The following is a 24,008-nucleotide window of genomic DNA, read 5'->3' on the forward strand; positions in this document are numbered from 1 at the left end:
GAGCCCCGCGTTGGGCTCCGTACTGACGGCTCAGAGCCTGGAGCCTGCTTTGGATTCTGTGTCTCCTTCTCTGTCTGCTCCTTCCCCACTTGTGCTCTGTCTCTCTATCTCTCAAAAATAAATAAACATTAAAACAATTTTTTTTAAAAGAAGCCGTGATGCCTGCAGACAATGGAATATTATTCAGTGGTGAAAAGATACGAGCCATCAAGCCGTGAAAAAACATGGAGGAACCTCAAACGCATATTGTTTAGTGAAAGAAGCCAGACAGGAAGGTTACATATTGTATGATTCCAGCCATATGACTTTCTGGAAAAGGCTAAAGGGTGGACAGTAAAAAGACCAGTGGTTGTCAGGAAATACAATGGAGAAGGGGAGCAGGGATGAATAGATGGAGAACAGGAGACTTGGGGGGCAGAGAAATGATTCTGTGTGATATTATAATCGTGGATGCATGACATTTTGCCCTTGACCCCCATCACGAAAGGTACACTTGAGCTGGACTTGAGTTAATAATAATGTGTTGGTATTGGTCCGTCAGTGGACAGAAAATACAAATACAAATGCAAATATTTTTCACAGTAATGCAGATGTTAATAATCGGAAACTGTGTGAGGAGAGAGGGTATTTACGAGCCCTCTATATTTTCTTGGAAACATAAAGCTCTAAAAAAAGTCTAGTAAAAAAAACGGATTAATACATTTGCTATCTCAATTACTAATAATCAGTCTGGCTTCTTCCTTCATTTCTCAATTGATATTTTTTTCTCTTCATACCAGTGACTACCTGATCATACCAGATCTAACGAATGAGCTTCTTTAAAATAAATTTTTTAAAAGCGATCTCTGCACCCAAACACAGGGCTCGAATCACCACCCTGAGATCGAAAGTCGCATGCTGTACCGACTCAGCCAGCCAGGCGCCCCTGAATGAACTTCTCTTAATCCTTATTTTCCGTGTTTCCCTGACAACACCCAGCATTGTGGTTTAGCCTCTGGTTCTTGATGCGCTTGCCTCCTTGGCTTTCTGCTGTGATTTTAGAATGGATTTTCAGACTCAGCTCTTTTAAAAATATGGGATTCACCCATCAGGAAGAAGGTTGTCCTAAATGTTCATCAGAAGCCCTTCCAACTCCGAGAACTTGGGATTCCTTCGCCAAGTCCTCTCCTCTTCCCACCCTTGACCGTGGCCTTCACTCCGGGCTACCATCTTGGTTATTTCTTCTTGTGCGTTTCCCATCCTCTCTGATACCTACCACCCGCTGTCACGGGGTCACCTCTGACTCGTGTGCAGGTGACTTCTTCCTTTTCCTGAACCTCAGGCCCCTCTACTCAGCTTACCAGAGTGGAACTTTGGAGGAAGCCTTTGAGAGGAGGTAGTGGGGGCTGAGGAATGGTGAGCATTGAGGAAAATGGAAGCAGTCCCCTTCAGAATATTGCTGGCCATGCTAGCTTCTCCATGCTCGGCAGTCACCCTCAGGCAGCCACAGCTGGGCCTCTTGGCCTTCCTTGTTCCGTCTTCACTTGCAGCTGAGTTCTCGATTTCCCCTGTTACCATCTTCTTCCCTGCCTCTAATTTGTCATCCATTTGTACAGATTCCTAATGCCAAAGTATTCCTGAGATACGCCTCCTTACCCTCTAGTCTCACTGTCACGACCTTTCTTGCACAGGGCATTACAGATATTTCCTGACTGGTCTCCTAATCTAGCCCCCATCTCACCGTCGAGTATTTTCTTAAAACTGCCCCGGGTCTCACCCTGTCTTAAAAACCCTAGTGTCTCATTCTAATCCACAGATGAACCTCTTACACCTTGACCTACTTCAGGCCGACTGGGATCTGCCTCACACCTGCTCATCTCCTTTTCTTTTCACTATCATCTTGCCTCTGTTAGTACCCACTTTTGGCAGGGCCCCCGGCACATGGCAAGCACGTTTATTGAATGCCAGAATGAACTCCGCCTAGAATGCGTGTCTTATCCACACCTTTCTGTAGCTTTTAAAGTTGACATAATACCTATGGTCAGAAGCAAACACGTTGCCTTCAACCCTCACCGCCGAGTACCTGTTTTCTATTGCCTGATGGGTAATACATCCCATGAAGACCAACCGTACGGTGCCGTATTGTGGCTTCGGGTCCCCTGTTGTGCTGAGTGTAGTTGCTGAAACATACTAGATCCTTATAAATGCCTTCAACGGTGAGGATCCCAACGATCGTGACACGGGAATGATAGTCTGAAGAGTAATGTGATTTTCAGAGACGCTGAGTAAGCAGATCCAGTAATAATACACTGCACCCTCACTCTGGGCTAGGCAAGGGTCAGGTGTTTTCCACAAATATTTGGAGAGGCTGACCAGTGTCAGCTGGAGACAAAGAAAGAGGACCTTCTGTAGTAAGTGGACGAGAATGATGTGTTTTAAGTAGAGCGAGCTTGACGGCAGCCCACAAAGTACAGTCTCTGTTGACATCTGCAGCTGCATCACATGTGGGGATTGAAAGAGGCTGCAACCTGTTGTTTTTTTTTTTCTCTTCAAGAAGACCGCCTTTCTCCTGACATTTTATTTACCCCGGCCTTTGCGTTAGAGGTAGCATGGAGGGGAGCTCACGTTTAATTTTGTACCCTCAAAGTCATCAAGAAATTGACGTCATTGACACGGGACTAATTAGAGATCCGCCCCCTTCTTGATTTTCCGCACCCCTCCCCCCACCCCAGGGTAAAAAGAGACTTCTGTTCCCAGCACCTTTTACTTCCACTTCCTTTCTACAGGCTTTTGTCTTTGCCTATCTAATTAATGCTGGAAACCTGTGCTACCAAATCAGTGAAAATGCAAACGAAGTATTGCAGTGTCTTAAATACGTGAAAAGGTGATTGGAAAAGAAATGCCAAGTGTCAAGAGCTACTGAAAAAATCAGGCGCTCATTACGGCAGGTGCACCTGTGACACGCGGTCGACAGGTGTTTTCTTGGTGAAGTTACTGCCAGGTTGTTGTTAGGTGAATTTACTTATTTTAGCTGATCCTGATTGGGACCTTGGGAGGTGGAGCGGTGGTTCTCAGGCCAGAGCCCGCATGAGAATCCCCTGGAAGGCACCCAAGCCTTTAGGATTCAGTGGACCAGTGCTGGGATAGATCTGCATTTCTTAAAAAAAAATTTTTTTTTAATGTTTATTTTTGAGAGAGTTAGAGAGACAGCATGAGCGGGAGAGAGGCAGACACAGAATCTGGCTCTGAGCCGTCAGCACAGAGCCCTCCACGGTGCTTGAACCCATGGACCGTGAAATCATGACCTGAGCGGAAGTTGGACACTTAACCGAATGAGCCACCCACGCGGCCCAGAATTTGCATTTCTTACAAGCTCCCAGGTGATGCTGCTGCTGCTGCTGATTTGCAACCGGGTTTAAAAGCCCCTCTGCAGTAAATGGTAGGCTTTGTGTTTTCCGGGTAGTCATCTAGAAGGGACATGTGCGCATGCGCTGGCTGAAGTTCTCACAGTCCCTGAGGCAGAGAGGTCTCTTGCACTGAGACGGGAGGAGCCTGTCTCGCTTCCAGGTAACGCAGCCCCTCTGTACTTGTAACCTAGTTGGCAACGCAGGCAAAGGGGAGAAAGGCCTCGAAAGCAAGTGAAATACAAGCAAAACCCCGGAGAGAAGAAAGTGAGGCTCCTTTTTTCCCCCTGAAAGGGTGTATCAGGGAAGGATTTCTGGAGGAGGTGACATTGGAGCCAGGTCAAGAGGGCGATATTTGAGAAGGAAGAAACCAAGCAGCAACAGCTCAGTGTCAGGAGGACGTAGCCGTGCGGACCCGCAGGGGCCAGCTGGATTGGAGATGTTTATTCACACCTAGAGAAATAAGGGAGGATCGTGAAACGCCGGGCTAGGAATGGTCACATTTAACGTGGCATTGATCAGGCTCAGGTTTTGGAGTAAAAAGGGATAGGTTAAAACCAGACTTTTGAAATAACGTCTATTAAATGAGAAAACTGCTCTGCGTTTTCCTTGAAGTACCTTCTGGAGACTTAAAGGTATTTAAGATAGCCTGTTTAATTTATTACTTTTTACTAGGGTGGAGAGGAAAGACGGCGAAGAAATCACATTTATGTAGTTGACGTGGCTTTGTTCTGTTTTCCTGACCGCGCTGGTGGATCGGGGTGGGGGGCCCCCAGCTTGGAGCCGGTTAATGTCCTGCTCTCCTCCCAGATGATCAAACAAGGCCAAGCAGTCTCTCTCCTGTTTGAAGTCTCTGGTTGATGTAAAACAGCTGATCCGCAGTTGTTTCTTTTGCTTACACGCTTTTTTTTTTTTTTTTAAGTGAGCCAATCTATTGGAATAGATAGCTGTTTTTTGAACTTTTCTCAAAACCCCTTATCTAAGCCCCTGTGAAAAGCCAAACTTGGCCGACTGTGTTCCTGAGTTGCTCCTGGCCGCCAGCCTTTCTGGGGTGGCTCCTCCCTCCCTCCTGGCTGGTGGCTCCCCGGGGACTGAGCACAAGGTGGCTTTGTTACCCAGCGGAGCCCGGGTTATGCACCCTGTGCCCTCTGTGCTCCCGAGTGTCTGCAGCTGCTTTTGGTCCCCACACAGTGGCAGGTGTGCAGAAGTACTTTGGGGGCTCTAGGATCCACGTCTTGGGCTCCTCCCTTTCAGTAACAGTTTTCTGTGAGTTTGCCCTAACCCAGCATTTAAAAAAATTTTTTATGTTTATTTATTTTTGAGAGCGAGAGACAGAGCATGAGTGGGGGAGGAGTGGAGAGAGAGGGAGACACAGAATCCAAAGCAGGGTCCCAGGCTCTGAGCTGTCAGCACAGAGCCCGACGCGGGGCTCAAACTCATGAGCTGTGAGATCGTGACCCGAGCTGAAGTTGGACGCCTAACTGACTGAGCCACCCAGGCACCCCCTAACCCAGCATTTTTAAGTGGCTTCTATGTAAAACTGGAAGGAGAAACTCTTGAAAAAAATTCCTCTTGGTCATCCTGTTTTGATTTGAGAATTGTGACCCTTCTTGACAGTGATGTCTTCTCGTTGGGTTTCATGCTCTAAATAGGGCCAGGAGAGTGAGGATGATGTCCTCCTAGTAGATGGAATTTTTAAAATTTTCTATTCCTTTTTTTTTTAATTTTTGAGAGAGGGAGAGAGGGCACGAGTGTGAGTGGGGGAGGGTTGGGGGCTGGGAGAGAATCCCAAGCAGGCTCCACACCGTCAGTGCAAAGCCCGACGTGGGGCTCAAACCCACGAACCATGACCACGACCTGAACTGAAACCGAGAGTTGGACGCTTAACTGACTGAGCCCTCCAGGAGCCTCTAAAATTGTGTATTTCTGAATGGGTAATATCCGTTTCAGTCCTGTCCTTAACCAGGAGCCTGCTCTCCTACCAGTCACTACTCTGTCCTTCCAGAGAGGCTCTGTGTGTTCCCAAGGATATTCGTGTGGATGCACACACCTCTTTAAAAAGTTTTAAATTCCAGTTAACATACGGCATTATATTAGTTTCCGGTGTACTATATAGTGATTCAACAATTCCATAAATCAGCCATTGCTCATTACAAGTTGTGCACATTTTTTATGCTGTTTATTGAGGTATAATTTACACAACATAACTGATGTGTTTTCAGTGTGCAACTCACAGGTTTTTCGTACATTTACAGAGTTGTGTGACTGTCACCACAATTTAATTTCAGAACATTTCCAGCACCTCCTCCCCCCTCCCCCCCCCAAATCTCCATCGCTCAGGTCCTTTGCTGCCAGCCCAGCCCCTCTCCAGAGCTCCAGGAAACCACTCTCTAGATTTGCCTCTTCTGGATGTTTCCTACAAAAAGGGTCATTTGTTACTAATCCTTTGCATCTGGCTTCTTTCACTTAAAATGTTTTTTGAGGTTCATCCATGTTGTAGCATATGTCAGCATGTCCTGTATTGTTGGTGAATAACAGTCCCCTGTATGGATACACCACGTTGCTTATCCATTCACCAGCTCCGGAGCACTTGTTTCTTTTCCACCTGCTGGCTCATTCAGCTACGAACATTAGCATATGTACAAGTCTGTACGTGGACTTCCGTTTTCCTGCCCCTTGGGGAGGACGCCTAGGCTTCCCTAGGGGAGCCCAGTTGCTGGCTTGCATGCAAAATTTTTGATTAAATTTTAAAGAAATTACCAAGATATTCTCCAAAGTGTCTGCACCTTTTTATATTCCCACCAGCAATGTAGGAGAATTCCAGCTTATCCACGCTCTGTAACATTTGTTACCGTCCGTCACAGTGGATGTGAAATATCCAAATTCACTGTCTCCTAGTCCATGTCCTTTGCATTTCCTAATGACTAACGGTGTTGGACATCCTTCTGTGTGCTTATTAACCATTTGCATACCTTTGGAGATTTAAATTTTCTTTTATCTGTTTTAAAGCCTGTGCTAACAGTTAATTTCCCATGCCTCTCAAACATTGCGGCCCTTTCTTCTGCCAGTTTCTTCGTGTTTCTGTGTTGTCAGGAGTTAACCATATTCTGCGACTATTGTAGCCTTCCTGTTAAGGGTATACCTGGATTTAAAGTTTACCAGTAATCCTTTCCAGTGTTTCACCACATTCACCCCTTGTTTTGCTGATGCCTAGCCTTCCAGTAGTTTCTTCTGGAAGGGCTTGGGCAATAATAATTTGAGTTCTTGACTACTTAGAATTTAGTTTGGCTCGGGGTGCCTGGGTGGCCCAGTTGTTTGGGCGTCCAACTCTTGATTTTGGCCCAGGTCCTGATCTCACGGTTCATGGGATGCGACTCCGAGTTGGGCTCTGTGCTGTGTGGACCCTGCTTGGGATTCTTTCTTCCTTCTCTCTCTGCCCCTCTCCCACGCTTACTGTCTCTGTCTCAAAATAAGTAAAATAAGCCTTAAAAAAAATAGTGTTTGGCTCTTCTATTGGATGAAAATTTGGCTTTAAGGTTTTGATTCCTTTTATTTATTTCAGGATCATTTTGACAATGTAAGCATTAAATATTGCTGTTTGCAAGCCTGAACTTTGACCCTTTGTGTTTTGTTTGAACTTACATGCATATGTGCCCAAATGATTCCTTAAAAAAAATTTTTTTTTTGTAAATTTACTTATTTATTTTGAGAGAGAGAACCCTAGTGAGGGAGGAGGGGAGAGAAGGAGACAGAATCCCAAGCAGGCTCCACACTGTCAGCACAGTGCCTGATGCGGGGCTTTGTCTCATGAAGAGATCAGAACCTGAGCCAAAGTCAAGAGTCAGATGCCGAACTGGCTGAGCCACCCAGGTGCCCCCGAGTGATTCCTTCTTAATTTGTGAAGATCAGCGATGATACAGATGTCTTGGAGTTGATCATCCTGTTGTGTCTGGAATAGACGTTCATTTACTATGGAGAGTCCCCTTTTATTTCTGGAATGTTTTCCTGAATTAGACCTTTCTCTTTTGTTTGTTTTCTTGTTCCATTATTTGATTTTTTTTTTTTTTCTTCAGGGATGTTGATTGTGGGTGAGCTGGATGTCCTCTGTCTTCCACAGCTATCACTTTTCACTTCATTTTAAATCTTTTGCTCCCTTTTCTCAGTCTTTACCCTCAAGACCCTCATATTTTCACTTGTGTGTGTTTCCTTTTGGCCACTTCCATTTTGGTGATTCTTTTAGTCTGTTTGTGCTGCTATAACCGTACCGTAGACTGGGTGGCTTATAAACTGCAGGACTTTATTTCTGACAGTTCTGGAGGCTGGGAAAGCCAACACGAAGACACCTGCTTCAAATTTTTTTCTAAATATTTTAGGAGAGCGTGCACGTGCTCTCGTGTGAGTGGGGGAGGGAAGAGAGAGAGGGAGACACAGAATCCAAAGCAGGCTCCAGGCGCTGAGCTGTCAGCACAGAGCCCGACATGGGCTCGAACTCACAAACTGGGATATCATGACCAACTGAGCCACACAGGTGCCCCAGAAGGCACCTGCTTCATAGACTGGTGACTTCCCACTGGGCCCTTGCATGGCAGAGGGGATGGACTGTGGCTCTGAAGCCCGTTTCATAAGGGTATGAATCCACTCACGAGGGCTCCAGCCTCACCATATACTCACCTGCCAACCACCCCCCCCCCAACACACACACCCCCGGCCCCTATACCATCACATCAGGGTTCGGTTTCAACATATGAATTTGGGGGCAACCTAGACATCTGTTCTATAGCAGTGATGTTTTTATTCATCCTGGTATCCCCCTGAGGTCTGCCCTCATGCTATATTTCCTTATTTTTCCCATAGCTCCCCTGAACTCTTGTAAATCCTGTTGTGCTTTTGTTTATGGAATCTGTTATTTCATTGTTTTGTTAAGTGAGGACAACGTGTTTGGGAAAAGTTGGAAATCTTTGTCCTTTCATTTTTAAAGTTTATTTATTTTCAGAGAGAGAGAGAGAGAGAGAGAGAGCGAGCATGTGTGAGTTGGGGAGGGGCAGAGAGAGAGGGAGAGAGAGTCCCAAGCAGGCTCTGCACCACTAAGGGCAGAACCTGATGTGGGGCTTGAACTCCGGAACCTTGAGATCATGACCTGAACTGAAGTTGGATGTCCAGCCGAGCCACCCGGACGCCCGTCTTTTTCACTTTTTTTCCCCTTTCTTGTAGTATCTTAGTAAAGGTCCTTTGTTGTTTGGTGAGTTCTTTATGAACTAGCTATTTGTAGGAGCTTCCTGAGAGCCAGCAGACAGGGCTGTGTCCCGTGCTAGTAGGAACTCTTGTGGCCTGAGGGTGTATGTGTATGTATGTATATATAATCTTTTCATCCTCTGTTTTTCTCTGCTTGCTGGGCTGGTCGTGTTCCCAGTGCCCTTGGTGATGTCCTGCTAATGTGCATTTCCTCTGCTGTTTTCTGTCCACTCCACCTTTAGGAGATCTCCCACCGCGGTGTCCAGGGTGGCTGTCCGTGCTAACCTGCACATCTCTCCCCCTTGTGCCCAGAAAGTTCTCGCTAGCTTTGTCGTTGCTCAGGATGCCATACTTGTCCAGGGTACACAGCTCTGCAGGCTTGGGGAGCCTCTGCAAGCATTTTCCTTCTCCTCTGTCTGACCTTGAGGGCAGTTTGGCAGCTCTTGACCCCCGTTTGTGGTTTGGAGTTGCAAATGTCCTTCAGTCCCTCCGGGATGGAGTTGGCATTTGCATGTGTCCTGCTGCTTGCTTTCGGGTGCATTCCAAGAGGAAGTCTTGAAGCTGGGGCAACTCTAGTTTTTTCATCTTTTCTCTGCCAGTTAACAATTTTACTGCTGTGTTTGTTGTCGTTCTTGTTTCCTTTTAACTAGCTTTTCAAATAGAGCTAATGAATAAAGTCGTTTCTCAAGCAGCTTTTTGCTTGTAGGTCTGGAACGATCATGCTAAGTTAATCATGTATCACAAGGACAGAGACGTTAATTTCCTTTCCTTTGGCCATTCCTTAAGGAATGCAGAAGCCGGGGGGGTAGTTATGGAGGTAAAGCCAAACAGAGCGCAGATTGATCTGTATAAACAAAAGGCTTTTACGTTTGCCGGACGTGTTCACCTAGAAGGCTGTGTCGTGTTACCGGACTCCCCGATTCTGATAGCTAGCATCAGCATGCTCACCCATTTATGAGTTGCCAGCATTCCTCGGATATTCCCGTGACATTCCTCGGATGCTCCATTCAGACCACTTGGCTGGATTTATATTTGAATTCAGCAGGACTTTCCATGTACAGCAATAGTCTTCATGCAGCTAGGAAAACAGAAAGAATGACTACGTTGTTGAAATGTCAATAACCAGAAGTGGAAATAATACAGGCGTGAGGTCATTGTGAAGACTGAGGAAAAGGGAATTTAAGGTACTAAATATATGTTAATAACTAACTGAATTTAATTTTTTAAATGCCAAGGTGCTAAAAATGACCATACATATTCATCTGGGGATCTTGAGCCCGAGGGGGAGAGAGGATTTAGTTTTAGGGGATGAGGGGCCTTGCCCTTTGCTCAGGCTGGACAGAGAGGAAGTGCTTTTGCAAGGAGGGACCCCAGCACCTTTGAGGTGGGGTGACGTGGGAGAATGGGCCCCTTCCTCCCTGTCCTCACCTCCATGCCTGGGCATCTGAGCCACATCTCCCTGACTCTGCAGTAAGAGGCTAGGGGGCCAGGCCCAGCATGAGTGATCGAGCACAGGTCCTGTCCATCCTGATGGACTGAGTACAGGGAAGTGAGGCAGGCAGCAGAGGATGCTTCGAGAGGCAAGGAGGGATCAAAACCAGAGTAGGAAAAAGTACAGAGAGGAATCTGGGAATGGGGAAGGCTAATGGGGCTGATGTCACGGTTGTTTCTGGAGGTTGTATTTATTTTTAACCATGAGACCCCAACCAGAAAACATACGAAAATAATTTTGCCTGTTTTGTGAAGATTGTTTTCAACACAACTCATTTCATAACTAATTAGATATATACACCCACATCTGATTCCTTGAACAAGTGGACGACCTGTTTCCATTTGGTATAAGGCCCTGTGCTTAGGGCATTATAGATGAACTTGGTCCAGTCAGATGTCTCAAGACTAATAGAATTAAGCAAAGCACAGATCACACAACAAACAAATTAGAATTTGGGTCTTAAGGAAAGCTTACTTGGGGCAGAAATTGGAAAGGTACTTCCAGAACAGATCTGTGAAGTCCTACATGGGCATTCAAAAAAGAAGAGTCCGTCCTTAACTGGTATTGCCTTGCCACAGCACCCAACCTTGAAGGACTGTAGAGAAACAAAGAATACTCTTAGACTTTGGTAGAGAGTTTGTGGAAAAATACTTCGTAAGTGGTATTTCGGAGGTGGTCTTCAGACCCTTTCTCTGTCCAAAGGACACATCTCTTTAGGCCAGGGTGGTTTGAGTCAATGACCAGGTTGTTGAGGTGACTCCATAGTGTCTGATTTGCTGACCTCCAGGACAGCCTTTGGTGTCACAGTGAGAGTGGCACAGGTTTTGCTGTGAGGAAGGGGGGGAGGGGGTTCCATATGGAATATTGTTGGAAGCTTCTAGGGGCCCAACTCTTCGAGAGGAGGATGAGCAGGAGTTGGGTGAGAAGAGCCTACCAAGTAAGATTTACAAACTGGATGGTTTTTCCTGAACAAAAGAGCTGAAGGGTGGCATGATCTCAAATGTGTAAGACATGGCACTCAGGTCTGTACCTCACACCACAGGTGACCCCCCCCTCAGTGCCCTTTCTGCAGCTGTTGCAGTCACTTGGTGCCCCAGGTTGTTCTTTCTGTGCCTCTTTCCGGGTTCTGCATGAACCCTTGTATAGTTTGTTAGGGCGGCTGTAACAAACTACCACAGGTTAGGGGTGGGGGTGAAACAGCAGAAGTGTGTTTCCTCACAGTTCCGGAGGCTGGGAGTCCAGACCAGGGTGTCGGCAGGGTCGGGGTCTCCTGAGGGCTTTCTCCTGGCCTGGCAGATGGCCGCGTTCTCCAAGTGCCCTCACATGGCCTCTCCTCTGTGCTCGAGCATCCCTGGTGTCTGTGTCCAGCTTTCCCCTTTTTATAAGGGTACCAGTCACACTGGATTATGGTTCATCTTAATGCCCTTATTTTAAATTAATCACCTCTCTTAAGACCCTTTCTTCAAATACAGTCACACTCTGAGATACTGGGGGTAAGATTTTTGGAGGAGCAGTATTCAGCCCATGACCACCCTCATGATGGGGCCATCGGTTTTTACTTTGTTGGCTCCTCCCCTCCACCTTCCGCCATTTGCTTTCATTGTGGCTTTTGCTTACACAGTAAGATGGACTTGAACTCTCAGTCCAAACCCAGCTCCACCTCCCCCTTACGTCCCTGGCTGGCCTTTTGTAACCCTGAACGGTGCCCCCAGTGAAACTCACACCTTCCCTCCCTTCTGCCCTGATGGAACATTTTCTGGTCATTGTTCTACTTTTATATCCTCCTCTGGGCAGCTTACTGTTAACAACATCGGGGTAATTTTTCCAGAACAGTGGGTTTTATGGCTTCATGTTTTCCCTTCTGTCACCACTGTCTAAGTTATCCCCTTGGGCACAGATTGTTGCTGTAGCTTTGTCACCGAATGACCCCCTGCCCAGCCCCCACCGTCCATCTTTTTCCAGCCTGTAGAACAGATCTTCTTCAGATGCATTTTTCTAAAATTCTGCTTTTCTTATGTCCTTCTTCTCCAGCGGCTCCCCGCTGCCTGCAGGGAAAGACCGTATTTGTCAGCAAGGTGTCTGAAGTCCTTCTAGTTTGTTCCACCCTGTTTTCCAAGTGCATTTCCAGCATTAATTCCTACTCTTCTTCGTATCTGCCTCCCCGTTTCTGTCCCATAGCTTTGATGGGGCTGTTCCATTTTCCTGCAGTGTCTTCTTCTGTGTACTTGTCTCCTTCCAAGTATTCCCTGACATTAGAGACCAGATTGAGGACCATTCCTACCTTCTCCATGATGGGAGCACCCTGTTGTGCTCCGTGACCCTTCACGTCCAGACAGGACCAGTCAACAAGCAGTCATTGTTGAACTTTCTATACCCCGCACTGTGTCTAGGTAGGTGCTGAGATCCAAAGATACCTAAGATTTGATTCCGGCTTTAGGGTGGTCATGAGGTTATGGGGGACGTAATCAGGCAGAGGCACATAAGACTGAACACCATGCTGACGCTTGACAGAGTCGTGGACACCGAGGAGGATACGGTACCTGAGCCCTGCCCAGGTGTCGGGGATGTGATACTGGCACTGAGTTCCAGAAAGCTAGACTAGAAGTTTCCGGATGGAGGAGGAGTGCAAAGCACTCATCCAGAGCGAGCCATGCATGTGAAGACCTGGGGGCAAGACCGAGGCAGTAGGGGGAGGGTGGCGTGGGGTAGGGGAGGGTGGGGTGGGTATGGCGGGAGAAGAGCCGGCTATTTGTAAAGAGGATTGGGTTTTGTTTTTAGGGAAATAACGTTGTTGTTGCTGATACTACTATATGTAGAATGTTTTTTCTGGAAAAGGGGAACGATGGGGGGGGGGATGGCAGGAAAGAAATGAATTAGGAGAAGAAATCAGGAGAAAGACCCCTATGTGGATGCATGTTTAGCTTTGACAGATTATAAACTTGAGAGCCACCATGTGTTTTATCTGTTTATCTTTGTAATACCCACATTACTTAGTATGTTGGTGTGTCCATAAAAGGTAATTAATGGTTGCTAATGGCATGGCTTAGGCACTGTTTATCATCTCCTGTCCAGACTCAAGATGTGTAAAAAGTGGTGCCTTGCTCGCTGCAGACACTGATAATATGTTGAAAACAACTGAATCTATGGTATGAATAAGAGCTGACTGTAAAACTAGAAAATATGTTAAAATATGCACAACTATTTGCATGCCTTGGTTGGTTGAAGGTGACCTTATTGTTTGTGAATGTATGAAGCTTCCCCACGTGTGATTGCTGTGCAGGGGACAGAGAGCCCACCGAGCTGTGGTTCCAGGGATCCCAGGAAGGGTCGGAGACCACAGATGTCCCCTTAGGTGCTTGAAATGAGTGTCCTCTTCTGATGTATTTTTCCTTCTCACTGCTTTCTGCAGATAATCTATAATCTGCTTTCACCATGGGAGAAATAGAGCAGAGGCCAAGTCCAGGATCGCGACTGGGGGCCCCGGAGAATTCGGGGATCAGTACCTTGGAACATGGACAGAAGCCGCCCCCAACACCTTCAGGAAAACTCATGTCCATTAAAATCCAGATGCTGGATGACACCCAGGAGGCATTTGAAGTTCCAGTAAGTTGGGGTGTCTCCATGAACTCCAGAGTGTGGGCGGGCTTCAGCACTGGGAGGTTCATCTTCTCCCTGTTCTCAGTGATGTGAGGTGGCAGGACAAGGGTCCACACCTCCCTCTCCACCTGCAGCACATTCCTCTGACCCGTTCTGGTTTTGAGCTGTCCAGCTTTTACATTCACACATGCGCTGCCTACGTAGCGAGCGGTCTCAGTGCGCAGTTCACTTGAATCGTACGGTCTTTCCTATACAAATATATATATGTATGTAATATGTATGTAATACACACATGCTCTGTGTATCTGTTTGAACTGGATAGAATTGTGGTCTTGTGGATGCGTCTCCACACGTATTCCTCTCTCCTTGGTGTGTGCACGTGTGTGTGCCCCTTCTCTAGTGTACGGGCAAGAAAAAGCCTGAGAAAAATCATCAGAGCCACACACGTGTTTTCATGTCTGTAGGGAAGTGGACGACTGTGTTCAAGAGTGGGAAGTGTAGGGGGTGTAGAAAAACCCTGATCCAGACCCACTGGGCTACAGCCCTGGAATTTCAGAGGCCCACCATCCAGGGGAGGAAAATAGGGTGTCTGAGGGGTGTCTGGGGGCCGCTCAGAGAAGGAAGAATCCGCAGTCTTTGCCTCTTGGATCAGCGGGAGCCCTGCACCCTGGCTCTCACGCCCTCACCCCCACGATTCTGTGATTTTTTTTTTTTTCTTCTCCTTGAGCCCCTGCCTTCTCCTCCTCCCCAACCTCCTCCTCAAATACAACTCCTGCTGGAGGTTAGGGAACTAGCAGCAGTTACGCGCAGGTGGAGGGTTTCTCGTGCGCAAGGCAGGCCGAGTGAGAGGACTATGTCCGGCTTTCCAGAAGTTGGACTGCGCCTCCCTCCAGAATCCTTATGCCTTATGTGGGCGGGGGTCCTTAGACCTACCTAGAAGCCCAGTTTGGATTTGGTTTTCTGTGTTCTGTCTTACGTACCATCCACCGCGTGTAGCATTGTTGGTGGGGAAGAAAACTGCTCTAAACAGCCAACTTAACAACAAAACTTTGGGAATATAACCTGTCTTTAAAGTGGAGACAATCCGTCTGTTGTTCCTGTTGGCTGGAGGGACTGGAACTTCATGACATTAACATCTGTAACCTATCATTTAATCATTTATGTGATATGATTCACTAAATTCTATTCATCTTAATATTGTTCAGAGAATGTGAATTACCATGAAGTGTCTCAGGGAAAGATAAACCTCCCGAATAGCCGTGTTTAGAACTGCCAATTCATTGCACAGCTCTTATTTTCTTGTTGGGGAAATTCCTGTCTTTCAAAGTCTTGGGAACGTGTCCGTATTCTGGTGAACAAAGCCACTGCTCGTCTGTTGAAACTGTAAAAATAAATGAGGAGTGCACCTGCCAGCCTGTTAGAATTTGGCCTTCTGGAACATGTACTCCCTCCCCCTTTCCAGCTTTTTTTCTCTTTGTTGCCAGACTGGTTTGGTGAGGTATTTAGTTTCAGGGTTTCCTGTTGGTACTGTGCTAAGGACTTGGGAGCCCAAATCTCTGGCAACACATTCTATTAAGTCGTGTTCCCGTGTGTGGTTTGGACTGACAAGCTATCAGCTATTGCTGTTGTGTGCATGAACTACAGGGAGTACTGTACTGTATTCAACTGCATTTCCTCAGGTGCCCTAAACCAAAACATGTTTTAAGACTGTTGCTAGCTGTTGTTTTTCTAGGAGCTCTATAGGATCTCCCTGCCTAAGAAATAGGAGTGGAGTTTGTTTTCATCTTTTAAAAGAATTTTACTTGATAAGTGCTGATGTCTGTGCTTTGCATTTATAATCCCTCTGTCTGGAAAGAACTTTTCTCCTTTCTTCCCTGATAAACTCCTATGCACCCTTAAAGACCCCATCAGTTTTACCCAGACACTAACTTCTGAGACTGAGACTGTAGCTTTTTCTTCCCTCCCTCTGTCCTCTTTACTTATACACCCGTCAGGGTGGAGCTGGGCTTCTTGGGTTCAAATTTCAGCCTTTTTTACTGACTTCTTGATCACCTTGGACGAGATACCTCTCTGTATCTCTGCTTTCTCCTTTGTAAAATGAGGCTAGTGATAAACCCTGTCTCATACTATGATAACAACAGAATTGTTCCAGACGCTATTTGTAACAGCTCGGCACATGCTGAGCACTTAATACAAGTGTCGGGAGTGGTGCCTTTGCCTTTGTGTCCCGTTCCCAGCGCCTGGCATGTTAAAATGTTTGCTGACCGAATGTTAGAGTGAGTTTATTTTACAAGTAGAATTGATGTCATTGTTAGTTTTTTCACATGCCCCATCCATTCATACTTTGATTTTCCTAGTTGGGCCAGAATGTTCCTTCTCAACCAGATGTTTTCTGTAACTGCCCGTAGAAAGGCAGATATCAGCGTTTTTATTGACGGAACTGATTCTAAATTGCTACCTTGTGTTCTTTAAGCACAGAAACGGCTGGGCCTTCACGCAGCTGGAAGGCATCAGGCTGGCGGTGGTGACTTAGTCTTAGTCCTCAGGATGGGATCACAGCCACATGGGATTGCAAAAGATGCAGCCGTCCATAACTGCTGGAAAACCTGCCTCCACAGCTTCTTGCTGTGAATTCATCAAGGCTGGGTGTCTGGCCCTGGAAGGATCTCCCTCGCCCATGTGTGATCCCTCCTTTGATTGGGTGCCCCGAGAGGAATATATTCCATTTCTCACTCACATTTGCCACACAGATGAGCAGGGCACGGGGCCAGAGGTCCCTGTGGTTTCCTTTGCTAACGTTCTTGTACGAACTGTGTATTTCCTTGGGGATTGAATTTCCCGGGCCTTTTCTTGTTTTTGTTTTAGAGTAGAATGCAGGCAGAGTCATCATTGTATCTTATTGTTCTGAAGTTTATTTTGAGAGACAGAATGGGGGAGGGGCAGAGAGAGGAGGGAGAGAATCCCAAGCAGGCTCTGTGCTGTGAGTGCAGAGCCTGAGGCAGGGCTTAATCCCGTGAATCCCGAGCCGAAATCCAGCGTCGGACACTTTTACTGACTGAGCCACCCAGGTGTCCCCCAAGTCCTCATTTTCAGTAATAAATGCCCTAAGTACTTCTGAGCACAGATAACCAAACCCTCGTCCATGTGGTTGTCTCTATTGTGATATCTAGCCTTTAAAAAAGTCATGTAAGAGCCTTTTGAAAAGCCTCCGTGATGAGCACCAGTTTCTTCCACTTTGCTTGTAGCCCCACCAACCACCTTTGCTCTTGAGCTTGGACGGTCCACTTCGCTATTTCCTCCACAAAGTAGAAAGTTCAAATGCGGTATTTGTAGTAAATTCTTGTACAGCGTTTTATCACCTTCGTGTGGAAAATGCTGTGCCAATGAGCCTCCCCCGTGGTTTATGATATACGCAAGTTTCCCTTCCAGCCAGAGGGGACAAAATGAAGTGCCTCACGCAGATCTGAAAGGGTTAACGACCCTTCTCCCTGCGCCCCAGCCAGGGCCACCCTCCTTCGCTTAAGACCTCTGAGAAGGTTTTCTATGTCCTGTCTTCCTGACCCTGCTGGTAAACAAACACTGTTCCTACAGGCACTTGGAGGAGAAGCCATCTGCTTCATGCTACAAGTGTTTATTCAGTTTGTTTTCGTTAGCAAGGTCACTCTAGGAAGCATTGAGATCAGGGAATATAAAAGGAAGCCGTTTTTTTTTTTTTTTTTTTTTTTTTTTTTAATTTTTGCTGTTTTGAGCAGCCCTGGTAAAAACACGTGGGGGAGATACTCACGAGACCAGAAGCCCCCCCGGTCTGGGTTGAGTTGGCAGGAGTGGCCAGGTGTGGGGAGGCCGGTGGTGGTGGGAACCTTCCGGAAGCAGAGCCTGGAGCTGGTTGTGGCAGAAGGAATTCGGTGTCGGCCACAGCTATCGCAGGGTCCCATCATTGGGCCTTCTGCGTGTTTGTGTCTTGTCACCACTTTCCCTCAGAAGCCTGTAGAGCTCCAAAATGCCTGAGGATAAAGTGGCCTCGTGAGTTTGGGGAGGCTGGGCGAGCTGGGGCTACGCCCCCTGGTTCTCCACCGCTGTCCTTGGTGGTTCACCTTCCGTATTAGCATCTCCTGCCACACCTGCTCTTCCTTGTTGACACCAAGGAAGCTTGTTTGGGGCTCCAACATGTAGAAGCGGAGCTCCGTGGGGCAGGGCCTCCTGTGTTCGTGTTTATCACCCGGTCCTACACCTGGAGCTGTGTGGACCCAGCAGATGCCCGATGCGTGTTACCCCACTGCCCACACCTACGTTCTGTCCTCTGACTCCCGCATATGAGAGGTGGTGGGTGGTGGTGGCCTCTTCTGGTCATTTCCCCCATTTTTGTATGCATTATGACGAGACCAGGATTGGAACCCAGCCTTCATGATCCCCAATACTGTCCCCCCTTCCCTGCCCTTAGCCTCACCTCTCCCACGGCTCCCAAAGGGAAGGTCGCCACTTTCTCACCTCTGAGCTGCTCTGGTGCTTTCCCCATTCTAAACACCTCCCAGCCTCCCTTCTGACGCCTTCTCTCCATCCCACCAACCATCCCGGGCCCTCGGGGCTCTTGCTGGGGGCCCTCTCTTTCGCCACAGCTTGTTATCTGCACCTCTAATTAGACTTGAACCATGGGCTCCAATCTTCCTTTCTCCCTAATTAGCTCCTTTCTGTCCCTGCTGAGACTCAGTTTGCTTATCCGCAAAATGAGGTGTTTGGTCTAGATGATATTAAAGGCTTTTTTCCTCCCGTTGTTGGGAGCTGGGACTCTGCGTTCACATCTTTGCTGATGGATTGTGTAACTTCTCATGATTAGTGTTTGTTAATTGCCGGGGCAGATGGTAAACTCTTTGAGAAAAGGAACTTTTCACCTTAAATAAAAAAAGAACCCCCAAAGTGATCAGATGCAGTAGTTTGTTACCTAATAAGTACTTAAAGAAACAAAAACAAAACAAAACACGTGAGGAGCGTGAAGAAGCATGCTGGGGTTTACACATGATATACTATTTATGGAGATCAGGAAATGTCAGTATTGTGTGTGTGTGTGGGGGGGGGGGGTTACTTACATAAATCTCACTGAATGAAACTGGGCCAAACTACATCGAGTTGACAATGGAAGAGAGAAGACTGAAAGAACTCTGTTATTTTCTAGACCACACATTTTTCATTTGTTGAAAACAGAAGACCTCTAAATTTTTTAAGAACCAGTTGGCACGTCCTAATAGACCAGAGGTTTTTTTACTGGGGGCAATATTGCCTGTGTTAGCTCAGACCGACTTAGGTGTTTCTTATGGTCCATCCTTAATTGGTTAAACATTTCATTTTCTTACCTTGTGAAATGAAACTCGTTTAAGATCTAATTTCCCCTGAAGCTGGGCTTGACGTCAGTTGAGAGCTCGTGTTCTCCAAGTGCTTTGGTTCTTTGAAAGGTCTTAAATGGTCCTAGAATTTTAAAGCTGTCTTCTTCATAAGCCTGAGCTCAGAAAAAGGACAGAGTTTGTCTTTAAGGCTCCATGATAGTTGGGGCGCCTGAGTGGCTCAGTTGGTTGAGCGACCGGGTCTTGATCTTAGCTCAGGTCTTGATCTCAGAGTGTGAGTTCAGGCCCTGGGTTGGGCTGGGCTTGGAGCCTACTTTAAAAAAAAAAAAAAAAAAAATTCCACATTTCCTTTGTAGACTTTTTACTTTACGCCCCACTCATAACAACTGTGTCTTTGGAAAACATGCTCCTTTTCTATTGGTCTTCTTAAGTTTTTAATGAATTTTGTGTGTTTCTCCCCCCCCCCACTCCACTCCCCCCCCCACTCCACTCCCCTCCCCCACTCCACTCCCCCCCCACTCCACTCCCCCCCCCACTCCACTCCCCCCCCCACTCCACTCCCCCCCCCCACTCCACTCCCCCCCCCACTCCACTCCCCCCCCACTCCACTCCCCCCCCACTCCACTCCCCCCCCACTCCACTCCCCCCCCACTCCACTCCCCCCCCACTCCACTCCCCCCCCACTCCACTCCCCCCCCACTCCACTCCCCCCCCACTCCACTCCCCCCCCACTCCACTCCCCCCCCTCCCCTCCAGTCCCCCCCTCCCCTCCACTCCCCCCCTCCCCTCCACTCCCCCCCCCCTCCACTCCCCCCCTCCCCTCCACTCCCCCACTCCACTCCCCCCCTCCACTCCACTCCCCCCCCACTCCACTTCCCCCCCCACTCCACCCCCCCCCCCATTTCAGCCATCATAGAAAGGATAAGCCACTGAAAGTCACTTTTCTTTTTCTTTTGTCCCCAGAGAGAGGGAATATATATTTAACTGAAGGTCTTGAGGAGGGGAAATCTTTTCTTAGAAGTGTTCTGTTTTTCACTCCCCTGCAATTCTGAGTCCCTCGTGGTGGGGTGGATTATTCCCTCTAGGTGATCAGATTCTAGTGGTATTAGAAGGCAGGTGTGGGGTCCCCGGTGACTTTATTTTCTCTTTTTGCATGAAATGCACTTAGAAGGAGATGGGGAGAGGGAGACAGTGGGGGAGGAGTTGGTGGTGGGACCTGAATAAAATTTAATTGGCCGTTTAAAACCAAGAAGAGAGCTGCATATGCCTGGAGCTACATTAACTAGCTCTCAAGCAGCTGCAGTTTGGACCAGAATGAGGGATAGGAATCTCACCAGGTCACTCAGCTTTTGAAAAATAAATCCGTGTTTCTTTCCTTATCTGTGTTGCTTTTGGCTCATTTTATCAGCAAAGTTTCTGAAATAGTATTTATGTCCACTCTGCTTTGCATAGCCCTTTCTGTGTTTTGTTTAACTAGAATGATAAATGGTGCTGTCTGGGTCTGGCCTCATGAGGTTCAATTTAAAAGCTATTTTAATGGATGAAAAAAAATTTTTCATAAATCATTTCAGCTTAATACTGTTAGCCTTCCTTTTTAGCTCCTTGTAGCCAAGAGTAGATTTCAGATGTTGGCCCAAAACGTTTGTGTGCTCCCCTTTCAACTTTGATTTAGATGCTTGTGATCAAAGTCTGTCCTGTAGCTCTGACATGATTGCACGGATTTTCTAACAGCTGTTGGCTATTTTCTCCCTGAAAAGAGTCTCTCAGAACCTAATAAATTAAAAAAAACCCAAAAAACAAAAACCCCAACAAAACCTGTAATTGAGAATGTCTGTATCTGACGTTAAAATCGGCCAGTATGCTGAGAAAACATAGGGAGTTTGAGAGCTGTTTCCCACCCCCGCCCCTTTTAAATGGGCATAATAAATTTTTTAATTCCCAGAAACAGAGGGGTTAGAGGGCAAAATCCAGGAGTGTGGATCCCGGAGTCATGGCTCACTGGCCGTGTGGCCCTGGATGAGCACCATTCTCCACCTGTCTCCTCTCGAAGTCTGGAAGCAGGATGCCTCCCTCCTGGGGCTGAGCTCTGTTGGAAAAACACCTTGCCGAGCCCTGGACTCCTATGGGTTTCTCAAGAAAGTTGCTCTTTTTTCCTTCCATTCCTGCTAAGCTTTAGTTTCTGGATTGTTCTTTAACAGAATTGAGACTGTGCTTTCATTGTAGAGCTGTCGGTGAGGTGAAATGGGGAAAAAAGTACGAAAGCACTTTAAGATTAAAAAAAAATGAAAATAGCATACTCATGGCAGGAGGAATAATGCCCACCGCCCCCCCCCCCCAAAACGGACCCCCATAGTTCTTTCTACAGTCTCACATTCAATTTGAGCTCTCTTTGGAGGGTTTTTCCTAAAATAGAGATGTATCCCAGGTGGGTTCTGAAGGTCTGTAAGAATGAAGTGTCACCTGGACAGCTGTGATGAATTCTCAGTTTCTGACAAGCACATTTACTCCCTGCTCCCCCCCCCCCCCGCCTTTTTTCCCCCCCAAACATATCTGCAGCTTCTCTGTGCTTCAGTTTGGTTAGCTCTGAAATAGACAGGGGTGTTCTTTTAGCTTAATTTTTATGTGCATTCTGGCTTTGCTGAATTTCTGCTCTACACACAGACCAGATGAAGGATTTCAAGGTGGATGAAGGTCGTTTAGACTTTGAGGACAGCTCTCCTCGGTGCAGGCTGTGTAGGTCCCTTTGAAGGAAGTGCTTAGATGGTGAGATACTCCTGTGTTTGAATGTTAATATGAAATATTAACATAAATCACACTGGTTTTTAAATTATCTACTTTCTTTAATGATTCACGTATTAGCCATTTCTTTGGACATTTGAGTCGGACGTTAGTTTTAACTCCTAAGAAAGGCGTGGGATGATTTTAATCAGTTGTGGTCTTCTGTAGGTGAGCAGTTCTCAAAGTCTTTAACACTTTGTAACTGTAAGCGAGAGCTGTTTTGGGTTCCTCTTCCCTCATTTGTATAAACAGGAAGCTAGGCTAGATCCCCACAGTGGAACCTTGCGGCTCTGGTGTTTGTGGAATGTGATCTGGAAAACACGATAGGAGTTGCACAAACATTTATGAGCACACAAGGCGAGGTGCTGCTGGGTTAAGTGAATAAAAAAAGACTACCTTTTATTTTTTTATTTTTTTTAAGTTTTATTTATTTTGAGAGAGAGAAGGAGAGAGAGGGAGGGAATGAATGATTATGAGCGGGGGAGGGGCAGAGAGTGAGGAAAAGGGAGAATCCCATGCAGGCTCTGCATCATCAGCACAAAGCCATACTCCGGGCTTGAACTCCCAAACCATGAGATCTTGACCTGGGCCGAAATCAAAAGTTGGACCCTTAACCGACTGACCCACCTAGGCACCCACCAAAAAGGACTGTCTTTTAAAAATCCCTTGCCATGTGCCCGACATTGTGCCAATGAGTTTGTCCTTTTGTTATCTTGTTTGCCTTTGAGCAGTGAACCTCTGAGGCAGGCATGAAAGAGCCCGGTGAGGCTGGGATGGCATGAGGGACTTGGTCTAGGTCACAAAGCTGGGGGGAGGGAGCTGGGTCCTGGCCCTGCACATTCTCCACGTAAGCCCTGCTCTCCTCATGCCGTGAGCTCGTCCAGGGCCAGAAGTAGCCCTTAGGATAACCTAGCGGGTCAGTCGTGCTGGCCCCCAACACATGCTGGCTATAGGTGCCCCGAATTGGAAAGGATGGATTGAACAGGCTCATCCTGCGGGTGGAACACCCAGTGACCAGGGACCTTGTGGTGTCGTGTGCTCAGGTACCAGCACGGACTCCAGATGGAATGCTCACACAAGAGCCGACCCAGGAGAAATGGAGGAGGTAGAATTGATAAGATTTGGCAGCACAGAGTGGGGGACCGTACAGCCCTTAGGTTGCACTTGGGAGACGGTACAGCCCTTAGGTTTGCACTTGGGAGACGGTACAGCCCTTAGGTTTGCACTTGGGAGACGGTACAGCCCTTAGGTTTGCACTTGGGAGACGGTACAGCCCTTAGGTTTGCACTTGGGAGACGGTACAGCCCTTAGGTTTGCACTTGGGAGACGGTACAGCCCTTAGGTTTGCACTTGGGAGACGGTACAGCCCTTAGGTTTGCACTTGGGAGACGGTACAGCCCTTAGGTTTGCACTTGGGAGACGGTACAGCCCTTAGGTTTGCACTTGGGAGACGGTACAGCCCTTAGGTTTGCACTTGGGAGACGGTACAGCCCTTAGGTTTGCACTTGGGAGACGGTACAGCCCTTAGGTTTGCACTTGGGAGACGGTACAGCCCTTAGGTTTGCACTTGGGAGACGGTACAGCCCTTAGGTTTGCACTTGGGAGACGGAACAGCCCTTAGGTTTGCACTTGGGAGACGGAACAGCCCTTAGGTTTGCACTTGGGAGACGGAACAGCCCTTAGGTTTGCACTTGGGAGACGGAACAGCCCTTAGGTTTGCACTTGGGAGACGGAACAGCCCTTAGGTTTGCACTTGGGAGACGGAACAGCCCTTAGGTTTGCACTTGGGAGACGGAACAGCCCTTAGGTTTGCACTTGGGAGACGGAACAGCCCTTAGGTTTGCACTTGGGAGACGGAACAGCCCTTAGGTTTGCACTTGGGAGACGGAACAGCCCTTAGGTTTGCACTTGGGAGGCTCCGTGCTGTCACAGAGGACTAGGAAATCCACCGGCGCAGGCCTTTCCATGACAACTGTTGTACTAGAAGTGGTGTCGTTTTGTAGTTGACGGGAAGGCATGTTGCTAATAAAAGGCACTGCCTTATTTTTAATCACAAAGAGGAATCTGGGACTCTGTAAATGAACCTCTAAGATTGGTAGTGATTATGTAAATTGTACCGAGTGGAAGTATCAAATGGAGGTTGATTGCTTGGTTTCCCTTTATATTAGGAAAATTATATTTACTTCTTGG

At 47.3% G+C, this 24,008-nt stretch overlaps 1 protein-coding gene across 4 annotated transcripts in view; it reads left to right on the top strand.

Annotated features, from left to right (window-relative positions):
- The window catches only part of FARP1 (FERM, ARH/RhoGEF and pleckstrin domain protein 1), a 293,252-nt gene that overhangs the window by 52,839 nt on the left and 216,405 nt on the right, over positions 1-24,008 (top strand). For all 4 annotated transcript variants that reach the window (XM_047851626.1, XM_047851615.1, XM_047851633.1 and 1 more), the window contains exon 2: positions 13,517-13,710. In XM_047851626.1, coding sequence (XP_047707582.1) covers positions 13,540-13,710 — 171 coding nt within the window. In that variant the 5' untranslated portion in view covers positions 13,517-13,539. The remainder of the gene's footprint in view (positions 1-13,516; positions 13,711-24,008) is intronic.

Source organism: Prionailurus viverrinus, chromosome A1, assembly GCF_022837055.1.
Source record: "Prionailurus viverrinus isolate Anna chromosome A1, UM_Priviv_1.0, whole genome shotgun sequence".
NCBI lineage: Eukaryota > Metazoa > Chordata > Mammalia > Carnivora > Felidae > Prionailurus > Prionailurus viverrinus.